The sequence below is a fragment of the Pollicipes pollicipes genome, unplaced genomic scaffold (genome assembly GCF_011947565.3).
Source record: "Pollicipes pollicipes isolate AB1234 unplaced genomic scaffold, Ppol_2.1 Scaffold_7261;HRSCAF=8764_pilon_pilon_pilon, whole genome shotgun sequence".
In the NCBI taxonomy this organism is placed as follows: Eukaryota; Metazoa; Arthropoda; class Thecostraca; order Pollicipedomorpha; family Pollicipedidae; genus Pollicipes; species Pollicipes pollicipes.
Window position 1 is genome coordinate 24,588,547 of NW_023597054.1, and position 13,536 is coordinate 24,602,082.

General features: G+C 58.5%; 1 protein-coding gene across 1 annotated transcript in view; it reads right to left on the reverse strand.

Moving 5' to 3' along the window:
• Positions 1 to 255: 255 nt before the first annotated feature.
• LOC119111217 (NGFI-A-binding protein homolog) overlaps positions 256 to 13,536 on the reverse strand; it is a 46,931-nt gene continuing 33,650 nt past the window's right edge. The window contains exons 10-14 of the mRNA XM_037235035.1: positions 13,033 to 13,262; positions 5,885 to 5,957; positions 5,354 to 5,428; positions 4,113 to 4,247; positions 256 to 2,643 (exon numbers count right to left, since the gene is read on the reverse strand). Coding sequence (XP_037090930.1) covers positions 2,467 to 2,643; positions 4,113 to 4,247; positions 5,354 to 5,428; positions 5,885 to 5,957; positions 13,033 to 13,262 — 690 coding nt within the window. The 3' untranslated portion in view covers positions 256 to 2,466. The remainder of the gene's footprint in view (positions 2,644 to 4,112; positions 4,248 to 5,353; positions 5,429 to 5,884; positions 5,958 to 13,032; positions 13,263 to 13,536) is intronic.

Genomic DNA, 13,536 nt, shown 5'->3' on the forward strand with positions numbered 1-13,536 from the left:
AAAACGTTTCCCACTTTTAGTTGCACACGTATCCACTGAAATGCAGCATGATTCCGACGTTTTACCGATGATGAGACAACGCACGTCCTAGGAGTGGTGTGTGGGATTTCCGCGGCGGCACACGGAGCGTGGTTATCCGAGACTTGTGATCGCTCTGCGTCGTTGCGCGCGACGTCCGCTCTACACGCACAGACAGCCTCTCTCGCGCCAGCGGCTTCTATTGTCAGATCGTGGCATATGCCGAGTACAGGCGGGTACGATGGAAGGCGGCGCGGCAGCCAGCAGCCCGGGGCACGCGGGGCGCCACCGCTCCGAGGTTGGCACACAAAGCACGAACGCACATTGGAATGGAATGCAAATAAATACTGTGCATGATACAGGGACACACGGCCGCGCCGGGTCGACCGGCGGCGCGCGCCGGGCTCCGGTGAGGCCTGTGGTGAGGCCCGCGCCGTGCTGACTGGGGGCAACACTTACGACCGTGGATGACGTCGGCAACAGCTGCAGCACACACCGAGCACAAACGGCACAAGTGATAGTTGAGAGTGGTCCCGTTACATTTAGAATATGTGCTGTCAGCTGCGAGGCCGGTGCTCCGCTCGTAACAATAAAAAGGCAAAGCCCATTTTGAAGTCGTGACGACGACCGTAAGCACTGGCTGTCACCGCCTGCCGGGACAGACTCCCGATCAGGCCGTTTATGCGGTGCAGGGAGATTCGAGAAGCGACAGCTCGGGCTCCGGCCGTCGTAGCACAGGGGGCAGCACCGGCGCGGGCCTGGACGGGCGCGCCGCTCCGACTGGGGGTCCGGCGCCGCGCCGGCCGACAGGCGAGCACGAGGGCGCAGGCCGCTCCCGCCGGGCCGGCCCGGCCCGACACACACACAACGAACACTACAGCTATCTACCGATGCAGATGTACGATGACGGTTTTGATTTAAACACTGATATTGACACGGCGCTGCGCGGCGGGCCGTGGGCGGACGGCTCAGCACGGTTGACCAGCGCGGCTGCCCAGCACGACGGACCAGCGCGGCGGCCCACCACGGCAGCCTGGGGCCAGCTGGCTGCTGCTGCGTCCAGGGCGTTCCAGCGGAGGCCGAGACCGGGCCTCAACTTCTAAGCCGTGTCAGGGCTCTGCAGGGAATGGCGAGAATTGCGTTCGAAAGGCCTCTGCACTCGAAATGACGCGCTGGCGGGCTGGGAAGACGCATTGCTGGCCACGTCGACCGCTGGTGCTACAGACGAAACGCTGCTGAGTATGGCCACCAGCGAAAAAAGATCACGAATTTCTGGACAGGGAAGCGGGATGCACCGGTGGGTCGGTGGGACACACGCGGCCCAGCCGTTCAAATCCCGGTTTAGGCAGCCTTTGAACGCAAAGCGGGCCCAAAATCGCAGAGAAGAGATCAGCCCAAACGGGGGGAGACGCTTCGAGGCCAAGGTAGTCTCTATATCTGTTCGCGGATGGCCAGTCCGCTTTTAGATTGGTCATTGCTAGCGTCCACTGCAAACAAAAGCCCAAACGAAAACACGAACTAAGAGCGCGAAACTTCTGTTGAGTTTTGCGTTGACTCCGTTGTATCAGATGCAAGGGCTTGGGCTGACCTAGGGTCAGTCTGCAAGACCACACGGCGGGCCCTGACCACTGCACCGTCAGGTACAGCAGGATTGGCGTGATCCCGGCGCCTTCAGCTGACCTGGGGTCAGTGGGTCTCGCCGAGACCGGTCATGATCTGTGGCTGACCGCGTGACACAGATCTGGCCGTGACCTAGGGTCGGTGGGCTGCGTCCGAGGCCGGGGCACCGTCGGGGCGGCGCCCACAGCCTGCATCAGAGCGCTGGGGCGGAGGAGGCCGCACCTGGGGTCGTCGACCTAGGGCCGTCGACCAGTGCGGACCTAGGGCGGTCGAGCGGTGCGGAGGGGCGGGCGTCGCCGAATGCTCGGCTCTCAGCCGATCAGCCGGGCACCGCGCACCGCCGAACGGTGTGGCTGCCGTAGAACGGGCCGCAGACGCCGGCCGACAGGTGGCGCGCGCGCGTGCCGCGCCACGGCAGACCGCTGAACATCATCTCCGAGATCACATTCTGTGCCTATCAGATAGGCAGGTCTCTAAGCTCTATACATGGATGCTTTCATCCCTTTCGAAGGGCTTCACACTCGGGGCGTCGACCGCTGAGCGGTGTCCACGCAGCACCTCACATTTAGGGCCAGGCCAAGCACACTCTCCGGGCCAACAAGTCTAGTCAAATCGGAAAAATATGCCCCTGCGGGGTTCTAATAGCCGTGCAAAATGCCATACAAAGAGGTTGAAAAGCCCAACCGGGTCAGGTTGGACCCGTCGGCATCCGGTGCCTCCATTGTCGACCGCGTCGGCGCTCTTCGAGCTCCTCTGGAGACTATCACATTGCCGGGCTTCGGCCGTGGTCCGCGGGGCGGCGCTGGCGTCGGCTCGCCAGACGGCGGCTCAGTCGGCTGGCCGGCGGCCGTTGCTGGTGGGCGGCGAGCCGGGCGGTTCGACCTTGACCCGGTGGCACGGCTCCGACTTCAGCTTGGTGACCAGGCCGATGGGCTGCGCCAGCTGCGACATGGAGAGCGCCGGGTTGGCCACGGCGATGATGGTGCCGGCGGCCGAGGCGATCACCTGGCAGCGGAGGGAGCCGTCACCGACCGGCGGCAGTGGGAGCCGCCAGCCGACATCGCGAGCAGGCCTGCTGCGCGGCCGGCGGCAGCACAGACCGACAGCGGTCCGGTCACACACTCATCCCGAGTCAGTGGCCGCGCTCTTCAGCACAGGATGCCGGTTGAAGACGTGACGCAACAGAATCGTTCCAGCCCTCAACCAAATGTTACCGGATCAAAAGGGGCGATCATAGGAGCACTAAATGCATGACACACATAGCTTAAGCAATTGAGATTGAACGTGACTTGGACAGCTACACAGTCATTAGAGGCGCAATGTGCGTGTGAAAGCGGTTTGCGAGCGGTTAGCGGGCAGTTTTTGAGAAGCGGACAGCCACAGTTTGCGAGCTATACAATCGTCTGAGCCAAATGCCAAGAGGATGTAGAAGACCTCGGCTGTGACCCCGGCCGAACAAAACATATCTAAAGGAAGGGACAGACACGTCACAGGGATCCAGAGCCGAAGGCTGCCCCGAGCGGGGCATGCCCTGACCAGCCTGGGAGTTGGCCCGGAATATGCGGCGGTGCTCTCGGGTCTGGGGCAGGCATGTGTGTAAACTCGGGCACGGCATGTGTGTAAACTCGGGCACGCAGGCACAGCAGGCCTCCCTGACAGACCAGGGAACGTCGGGGATCATCGGTCCCAGGAGGGCGGTCCCTCCTCCAGCAGACAAACCCCGCGTCAGGTCGGCGCCAGAACAGCTGGCCCGGCGCGCGCGGTGACGAGAGAAGCCAGGAGGCAGCCCAACACCAACTGTCGTCGGGGCACCACGACGCGGGTTTTTGTGGGGCATACACACGCAAATTAGACGCACTCCAAAGAAACATCGCGACAGAACAATAGCTTTCACAGCGGGGCACCGGTATTGACGAGCTGGTGCAACTGCTTGAACTTTGTGGGGGCCGTGTAGACGTAGCGTGGTGGGGGTTGGTATGAGTGAGAAGTGAGGGGAAATGTTTGAGGTTTGGGGCATGCGGTATGCGGTGTGATGGGTGCAGTGTACGGTGTGCGGTATGCGGCATGAGAGGTGAGGGGTGAGGGATGCGGTGTGCGGTGTGCTGTGTGCTATGTGGGGTATGAGGCTTGAGGCGAGCGGAGTGAGACTTGAGGTGTGCAGTGTGAGATGTGAGTTGTACAGAGTGAGACCTGAGGTATGCAGTGTGAGGTGTGAGGCGAGCGGAGTGAGACATAAGGTGTGCAGTGTGAGGTGCGAGGCGAGCAGAGTGAGACATGAGGTGTGCAGCGTGAGGTGTGAGGTGTGAGGTGTGCGATGTGCGATGTGCGATGCACGATGTGCGGTGTGCTGTGCACTGTGTGGGGTATGAGCTGTGAGGTGTGCCGAGTGAGACCTGAGGCGTGCAGTGTGAGGTGTGCGATTCGAGGTGAGCGGTTTAACGTGTACGAGGTGAGGCAGCGGGCAGGGCGCGTACCTTATGCTCCGGAAAGAAGGCGTCGCCGCCGGACGCGGTCGTGACGGAGCCGCTCGGTCGACAGGCCGACTCCGGCTGCGTCACCAGACACTTAACTACCCGCAAGCCCTCGTCCAAAAGCGTCTCTTGAGCGAGCTACAGGCGGAGAGACAGAAAGAGGGAGGAAGATCAGCTCCGTGTGGGACGCGGGATGAAGCGGCGCAGGCGGTCGCCTCACTGAGACTTGGCGCGCCGCGCAAGCTGATTCGCAATCCAGCAGCAAGTGAAGCCATCTCATGGGGTCAAGTTCGCAAGCTCCTGGGGCTCGCATCTCGTTCATGTTGCAGCCCTCAGAAGTCGAAATACAGGTAGGGAAGGGTCTCGAGAAGGGTATGTATAAGAGTAAAATGGGGGTAGGACATGAAGCCCTTGTGAATAACTTTTGGTTTTATGCCAGTACTCCTCCTGTATCTCCGGTGCGTACACGGTACACCTGGTGAAGACCTCCAAGCTATGTCTACGGGGCCAAGGGGCAGCATGCGACAGCACTGCACGCTGTGCAGGGCGCTATCGGAGCAGGCCGATTTCCCTCCCCACTGGCAGTGGTCCAGGCCTGGTGACGGGCCAGCATCCTCGCCGCCGTCACCTGTGGCGACATCTGCACTGCCGATGCCGCGAGGCCAGTTCTCCAGTACCTCGTCCCAGCCCGTGGCTGAACCACCCACTGCCCCGGATGTAACCGTGCCGGCTTTGTGACGGTACTGGGCCTCGAAAGGCGGCGGCCCAGGCTCGAGTCTCAGAGAGCGTGCAGGGCTCGGTACGAATAGACGCATGCGATGCGTGTGAAGGTTGGCTGGAATCTGGGCGGAAAGCTGATATAACATAAAGAGGAAAGACATTTTTCGCTATCTGTGGTTGTACCGTATACGCAAGGAACTATATTCTGAGCTCAAACACCGCTTAAGAACTGAGAGTCGTTTGATATGTGCGCGGGGTAGTGAAAATGAACAATGCCTTCAAGATGAAGTTCTCTCCGCGTGTGACAGCGTCTACAAGCCGACCAAACAAATATGAACCAGCCACCACATATCGGTCAGGATCCCGGACCCAGACACAGGTAAGCAAAGGCATAGACAGGGAGCCGTTCGGGAAGAGGTAGTCAGAGGTCTAAGGCAATGCCACGCAGACAGGAGGATTGCGAATGACCCGACAGAAGAGAGCGAGAGAGGGCGGCGCAACTCAGCGGGAGCGGCGGCACCCACCTTCTTGGCGAGCCGGCCGGCCGGTCTGTCCGCATTGTCCCGCGACACATCGCCGTCTCGGGAGCTGTCACCGCCCTGTCACGGCATCACGAGGTCAGGGGGCTGCGTCATCCCGCTCTGGCACGAACCGCGACACGCTCAACAACAGGACAGTTCCGCTCGTTCGATGCGAGCTTCATCAACGCCCAGCAGTTGTACACACGTCAACACCAATAACTGAAAGGCTCTCTGAGTTCCACTGCTTCGAGAATTGCTGATCGCGAGGCAGTTCCCATTGTCGCCGGTTTAGCTGTCAGGAGAGATTGGTGTTGCCCGCTACAGTTTTTGCTGCCACATTTTCCGCTGCTGACGAAGTGTTGCGCTCTGTGCCGAGCTCTGATTTTCCGCGATTTGGCCAAACGTGCGGCTTCTGAAGCGGCCTGCCCTGCCCTGCCCTGCCCTGCCCTGCCCTGCCCTGCCCTGCCCTGCCCTGCCCTGCCCTGATCTGATCTGAACCGACACTTGGCACCAGGTGACCTGGTGTTCACTTACCGGCGGCGATGCCGCACTGCTCAAAGAGTACTGCGAGTCTTCGTCATAGAACTCCAAGCACGATTTGTACGACCTGCAACAAGCGCACACGAGAATCAGCTTAGGACTGCATGCGTTTGTAATGTTTCCGTATCCGACGGGGATGCACGGGTCAGTCCTCGATTTCCCATGTCGCGCACCGATGATTCGCACGTACGATCGCGCCGCGAGACGGTGAAGGGAATCGCTCGGGCGACGGGGAGGGGAGAAAGCGCTCTCCGCCGAACGGGCCACGACCGAGGCTCAAAAGAACTTGCGGTGTGTCCGCGCACTCAAAAGAACTGGTGGCCGGCCGGTCGACGCAGAAGAACCGGCAGCACCGCCGGCGGCCGCCGACCTGCATCGGCCGACCCGTTTTTGCTGTTTTTCGTGCACCGCATGTTCAGGCCTTCCTCACAAAAACTGGCCGCGCGTAAAAACCGCCGCGCCGCCGGCAGAGTCTGGCCGGCGGCGCGGCGTGGCGGGCCCGAGGCCGGCGGCGGCGGCGGCGAGCCCGCGAGCGACCGCGCACTGGGTCACACGCGGAGCCGCAGGCTGCAGCAGAGGTCACACAGTATCTGTGTGACCTCGACACCACCAGACACGTCACTGGGTCCGAAGTGAGGACACTGCGGGTCATACGCGGAGCTGCAGGCTGCAGCAGAGGTCACACAGGCACTGTGTGACCTCGACACCACCAGACACGTCACTGGGTCCGGAGTGAGAACACTGTGGATCACACGCGGAGCCGCAGGCCGGAGAATGACGTAATTGCCACCTACGTGCCGACGGGCAATGACGCATGGCAAATGGATCACACCCTGACAGTGCGGTGGCCAATTTGCTGCAAACAACAACACGAGCCACGCGATTTGACACGTCAACAGCAATACACACCGCGCAGGCGACAGCGGCTACTCGCCCTAGCAGGGGTTCGACACACGGTTATTTCTGAGTCGGGATGCGTCTGAAAAACGGCGAAAAGCCCGACGAGGCGGCCGTATCGGGTGCTGGGGAGGGAGCCCAACCGAGCCGGGGCAGGACGGGCGTCCGCTCTGCGGCTATAAACCATAGGAGCAGAGCAGAATTCGCGTTGTGCGTGACGTTGTGCGTGACGCGTGACGTTGTGCGTGACGTTGTGAGTGACGGTCAGAGCAGGTGCAGCCATTGCATTCCGACAGCGGTGCGGCAGAACCGGTGCACAACAGATGATCTGTGCACAGCTCAACTCATCTCAACTCCATGACCCACAATTTGGTGATAGAATCGTTGAGCAAGTAGCAGAGCTGTGACCGTAGTCTGTGGCATCCAGCCACGTGACCAGCACACAATGGTCGTCCTGCCGGCTGCGCTCTCCGCTTCACAGCGCAGAAGCCTGGTGCTGCCGCTGAGGCTGCGGCGTGTTGAGTGTAGTGCGTGCCTACCGCCCAGCCTTCTGATGCGCCGGGGCTGGCGGAGCTCGTGACGTGCTGCGACGCACAACCCGGTACCCAGCGGCCGGTCGGTGACAGCTGAAGACACGGGATCCGCCGCAACATTGTGACAGCGCGACAGAGCAGACTGCTCCTTGGCTACGCTCAAATATGCCAAATGATGGGCAGGTGCTTTCCCACTTACCCAAAATGCCCCCCCCCCCCCCACACAACTTCGTGGAATTGTGCCTTCCCAGTGGAAACGATGTTGAGACGCGTGAATGAAAGACATTAGGAAACTGGGTGATGCTTGCCAAAGGGTTTGAATAAGTCAAGTATCTAAAATTACATGGCCACCAGAATGTGTTCTTCTCTCCAAGAACTTTCACGCACAAAAAATGAAGAAACGTCTTCCAGATTCTCCATTCTCCACCCGCCCGGTCACCAGGGGGTAGGGTTGTTTTACTTTCAGGAACTTCCGCACAAGTTTCTTAAAACTTGCCCTGCCGGGCTCCTCTGACTGGCATATGTCTGCCCACGTGTTGCGGCACCACGTGCTGCGGTGTCAATGTACGTGCTGCAGCACGCCAGGGCAGGACGCTGCCGTGCCAGCAGCGGAGACACTTCCTCAACCCCATGGGGAGCTTAACAAGACTCGGATGGTTTCCTTCCACGCAACTTCCACAATCCCACGCTAAACGCAACTATTAAAGAATTGAAAACAGCCGGTGGCGCTTCCAAAGGCATACTAAGTTCCACACACGCCCCCCCCCCCCCCCTTAGTGGGCTGCGTTGATCGCCCCCGACCTCATCTGCCTACCGGCCGAGCGGGTCCCTGGGGTCCTGGCTTTGAGCTCGGCTTCCGCCGGTGTCTGGCGCCAGACGGCTTGATCTGGCATTTCCCCATGCCGGGCGTGACGTCGGCAGACGACCTGTGCCGGGGCAGCCTCCCCACCCCGGCCGGGTCAGCCGGACGCTGACTCGGCGGCCACCGTCGGACCCCGCCCACCCGGTCGGCCGCCGGCCCCGTGCGCCGCTCCGATCAGTGGTCTGCGGGCAGCCCGTGATCAGTGATCTTCAGTGGTCTGTGGACTGATCAGTGGTCTGTGGAGTGGTCAGTGGTCTGTGGAATGATCGGTGGTCTGTGGAGTGATCAGTGGTCTGTGGAGTGGTCAGTGGTCTGTGGAGTGATCAGTGGTCTGCGGAGTGGTCAGTGGTCTGCAGGCGGCCAGCACAGACCGGCGGTCACATTCACGACCAGTTCTTAATACGTTCGTTGCATCGGACGCCAGCTGTACACGGTGGTCAGTGCAGCCGGCGTCGCCCCGCGCCGGGTCGAGCGCAGGCAGCAGCCGGGCCGCGCGCCCCCTAGCCGGACGTGCCGAGGTCCGTCACGTGCACCATGCACAGCACACAGTCGTCGGACGTGCTGACCGACGGCGGTGGCCGCCTGCTGTACCAGTCGGCACCGGCAGAGAATGCCGAGAAAAGCTGGTGCAGCACACCTGCTCGAATGAGCATCTTACAATGGTATCATTATGAAACTGTGCTGCTAAGGTGGTGAAGTATCGTGTAGTGCAATGTAGACTTCGCCAACTTTAAACTTATGGTGAATAAATGAACTTAGGAAAAATGGCGTGGCGTCGTGACTTTGCTGGGACTGCATTCCAGCTCCTGTCGAAAATTGCGAAAGAGTCCACATGACTGCCCAAAGTAACTACATTGTTAATATATATATATATATATATATATATATATATATATAATTAAAATTCTGGAACAGTCAGTTACCTAATCACTAGAATAACGAATACGACCCACTTCACAACCTATGAAATAGCTCGCAGAAATTCACAACGAACGTTTTACTTATCTGGAGCTTCCCCTGCCCACCAATGTCTGTCATGCCCTCTCAGTTTGATGACATTTACAGTTTTTTTGTTTTTTCCAGATTCAAAACCAGCCAAAGTTCGCATTAAACCGCTTAAAACTGCAAGACCTTTTTTTATTTAGGTGAATCTGGATTCAGTCCGTCGGGTGATTTTTGTGGGGGCCCACTTAGGACCGCACTAGCTGCATGCGTCATCTGGCCGCCACATCAAGCATACCGAACGAGGAAGCAATGTATTTAAGAAATGTAAGGCTTGGGCCTCCGCGGATCAGAACTAACTCCCTGTGATCTCCATATGCCTTTCAGGACAGGTTTTCTACACGGCTCTTGCGATTTTTCAGCCGACTGTATTGGTCCCATGGCGGGACGTTGCTTTAGACTGCCTTTGACGCGAAAAAATACAATGCGCGGGCCTACCGTCCAATACCAAATGCATCGTGCATGCGCGGGACGTCTGCCATGCGACCTGTCGCCAGTCGGGGCCCGGCTGCGGCGCCCTCCCGGCGCGGCGGCCGTCATGTGACCTTCGCGAGCGGCCCGACGGCGCGGGTACCCAGACAGACCATAGTCGGGCCCCACCCCAGCCGGCCGTCTGGCCGGGCGCTCCCCTCCGCCGCAGCGGCGGCGGCGGCGGCGGCGGCGCCGCTGCAGGGGGAGCCGCAGAGACCATTTCACCGGTTGCAACCGATCGATATCGTTGTGCCGGCGGGCCGGGCCGCTCCGACGGGTCGGATCAATAGCCAACCAGACGTAGCTGCCGGGCCCGGCGGGCAGGGCGGGCACGCTGTCAGGCACGACCGCACGAGCGGCCGGGCAGGCGGGCAGGCGGACAGGGCGGACAGGCGCGGCTGCCCGCCCGGCCGGTCACGTGATCGGCTGGCAGACGGCGGCGGAGGCCAGAGTGGCTCTGCATCCCCGCTGCAGTGTCATGCCGCGGCTGTTCCGCCCGGATCCGCGCCGATGTCAAACCGGTCCCGAACAGCCCGCGGACGACCGCCAGCCACGCCGACCGGCCGGCCGCGCAGGTGGCAACCGCCGCAGGGGCAGCACGCACACTGGACAGAGCTGGTGTCAGCCTGCGGGCCACTAAGCTGATCAAGAGACAGCTTGCGACCAGAACCACCTATTCGTCGATAGGAACTGAGTTGGCTGGATCTCTTACTGAGACGCATTGCACGCGCACTGCCGGGCCTGGCCGCAAAATACGACCGATGCTTTTCAATAACTGCTCTACGAAAAAAATTGAGATAAGGCCCTTGAAGGCAAATTTAATAAACACCGTGGCTACAGACCGCCGGCTGATGCCTGCTCTGGGAGATTGGGGCTTAAGCATATGATTTTTTGCAATGCCAGACCGCCATAAAACGCGGCTTACGTGGCAATAAAGGACTACGTCATGTTTTTGATATTCCTTGCAGCGTTCAGCATCCGAAAGCTAAAATAAGGTACTGATGCCATATAGAACAAAGAGCCTTTCCATACTGCAGAGCGGCACATTTAACAATAATGAAAGCCAGATGCCAAGTACCTTGCAAACTGCAGTTCAGACACAACCCTTCTGGAGTTTTTCGGCACATAGAGGAAATAAATCCTCGATCTGGGTTGCACAGACGGTGGAAAAAGAGTAGCAAAAGTGCAGTGCTCTGTTCCGGTTTTATCTAGCGTATTTCCTGTGCACGCGGCGCCAGCATGAAGGGACAAAGGAACGTACGGCCACTCGGTTTAGCAGCGAACCCTCAAAAAACGGCCGCAAAAACTGCCGGGACCGCGGCACGGCCGGCGTCCACGCCCGGTCGCTGATGACCGGTCACAATCCGTGGGTCACTGAGGATCGTTCGCTGGTCTTTGGATCACTGGGGATCGGTCTCTGGGTTTGGGACCGGCCATTGGTCTGTAAGTCTCTTAGATCGGTCACTGGTCTCTGGGTCACTGGAGACCAGTCACTAGTCCCTGGGTCCGGGGACCGGCCACTGATATGTGAGTCTCTGAGGACTGTCCACTGGTCCGAGGGTCACTGGGGATCCGTCACTGGTCTCTGGGTCACCAGGATCAGTGACCCCTGAGCCACCGGCAGCCGGTTACTAGTCCCAGGGTCACTAGAGACCAATCACTGGTCATTGGGTCACTGGGAACTGATAACTGATTCCTGGGTCACTGTGGATCGGTCACTGGTCCTTGGGTCACTGGGGACAGGTAAATGACCCCTGAGTCACTTGCAACCGGTCACTAGTCCTTGGATACTGGGGACTAATTACGTGCTTCCCCGTCTGTGTCGACCGATCACTGGTACTTTGGTCGTTGTGTCGAATGACTGGCTTCTTTGTCGCCGTAGACGGATTACTGGCCCTCGCTACCTATGCTCTCACCGCGGTCACCAAAAACATAAATCACCATAAGCTCATGATTTTGGGACAACAATCACAGGCCTAGCCAGACACGCGGCTACGAAATCGGGGTAGCGATACGTGTGTGAGTTAGCGTGCAAGCGTTAGTACTGCTTCAGCTGTCATTCTAAACTACCACGAATGACATGCTTTCTAATGCACAGACCACACCCCTTCGTATGGTTTCCCAAGGTTGTCTGGTTCCCTTACTTCGGTATTCCCACAATTTTCACGAAGACAACTCAAACCTATTGCGCGTGTTTACGTCTCGTTCATCTGGTACTACACAAGGCGTCTTACCGCCATTTACCGGATGCAATGGATTGGTCCAATATGCGCAAAGAGGGCAACATAGGAATGATCTGAATAGAAATAAGAATATAAGAAATCTGCAGAATGCTTTTGCCTTCTCCTTTCCTCACCTAGTACTTGCAAGGAAGAGCATATAGCGGGACGCCGACTTCGCTACTGATCGCAGCATTCAGTCCATTTTACCAGCCGATTCCAAATGTCCACACGATGCATCATGAAGAGAAGTGCCATCAATATTCACCGCGAATGATGAGAGTGTGAGCTGATACAAATGCGCCCTACACATGCATGCCGAATGGGTTGAATTGGGCTGAAAAATAGCCTGAAGATTCCATTTGACCATTAGTCGACAGAAACGCCGATGCTACGTGCCAGAGGCAACTAAAAAAAAAAACACAGATGGCACGTCGACGTCTGTTTCTGTTTCCTGGAGTCTCGTGACAGCGATTAGTTTTGGGCGTGTACATAATGCACCGACCATTACATGCCAATTTAGATCTTCCGCTGAAGCTCGTTCACCTTTAACTGTGCTATTCGAGAACAAACGTGCAGTCGCTTACAACGTTGTTGGGAAAAGTAACTTGCTCTCAGCTTCATAGGTTTGTCCCAGTAAGATATGTCTATCAGCAAAATGTAACTCGTCACTTAAAATTGTAAGCAATTTGTGATTTATTACATTTTATGTTGCGGTCTTTCAACAAACTGCGTGTTTGTCGGCTATGAAATGTGCATGTGTGGATGATATAAAGTTTGCATGACATATCTTTCCCGGTGGTTCAGACCCATGTGCGTCCATGCGCCCAAGCAATGGGACACAGCAGGACAGATCAGGCACCGAAAAACGCTCATTCTTTCTTTACAAAATCGGTGCGACAAACTGGTCAGCAATCAGCGACCTGTCGGCATTCGACCATCCTCGCCCGCCCTCCCCCCCCCCCCCCTGGTCACCACACGGCCGCCAGCGGCGCCGGCCGGCGGACGGCGGCGTGCACGGCGTAGACTCACTGTTTGCTCTCCTGGACCAGCTCGACCTGCTCGGTCAGAAGCTAGCGCTGCTGGTAAACTCACTGTTTGCTCTCGTGGACCAGCACGACCTGTTCGGTCAGGAGCTGGCGCTGCTGATAAACTCACTGTTTGCTCTCCTGGACCAGCTCGGCCTGCTCGGTCAGGAGCTGGCGCTGCTGACTCTCGACGCTGTCAATCTGCTGCTGCAGCGTCCCGGGCGCGGCCGCGTCGTGGCGCCCGGCCGGCGCCTCTTCCGCCGGCTCCGGCGCCTCTTCGCCCCGCTCCTGGAGCTGCCGCAGCTCGTCCCCCCGCTCCTGCAGCTGCCGCAGCTCGTCGGCGATCTGGTCCATGCGCTCCTGCCGGTACGAAAGCGCACTCAGATTCAGGCGCCATGACTTAAGTCAAAGCGTCTGGATCCGAGAAGCAATTTAACGAGTGCTTGCACGGATGTCTTGACCGTTGGAGCGTGTACCAAAACGGGTTCGTGCTTGTAGCACGAGTACCATTGCTTAACTCAGAATATGCAGCAAATCGCTGAATATGTCGGACAAAATATCCTTCCCAGATGCTCAGCAAAGCGTGCGATGCGCTTCGTGAAAGAATCACGCAACCAACGCATCTCTGTCATCA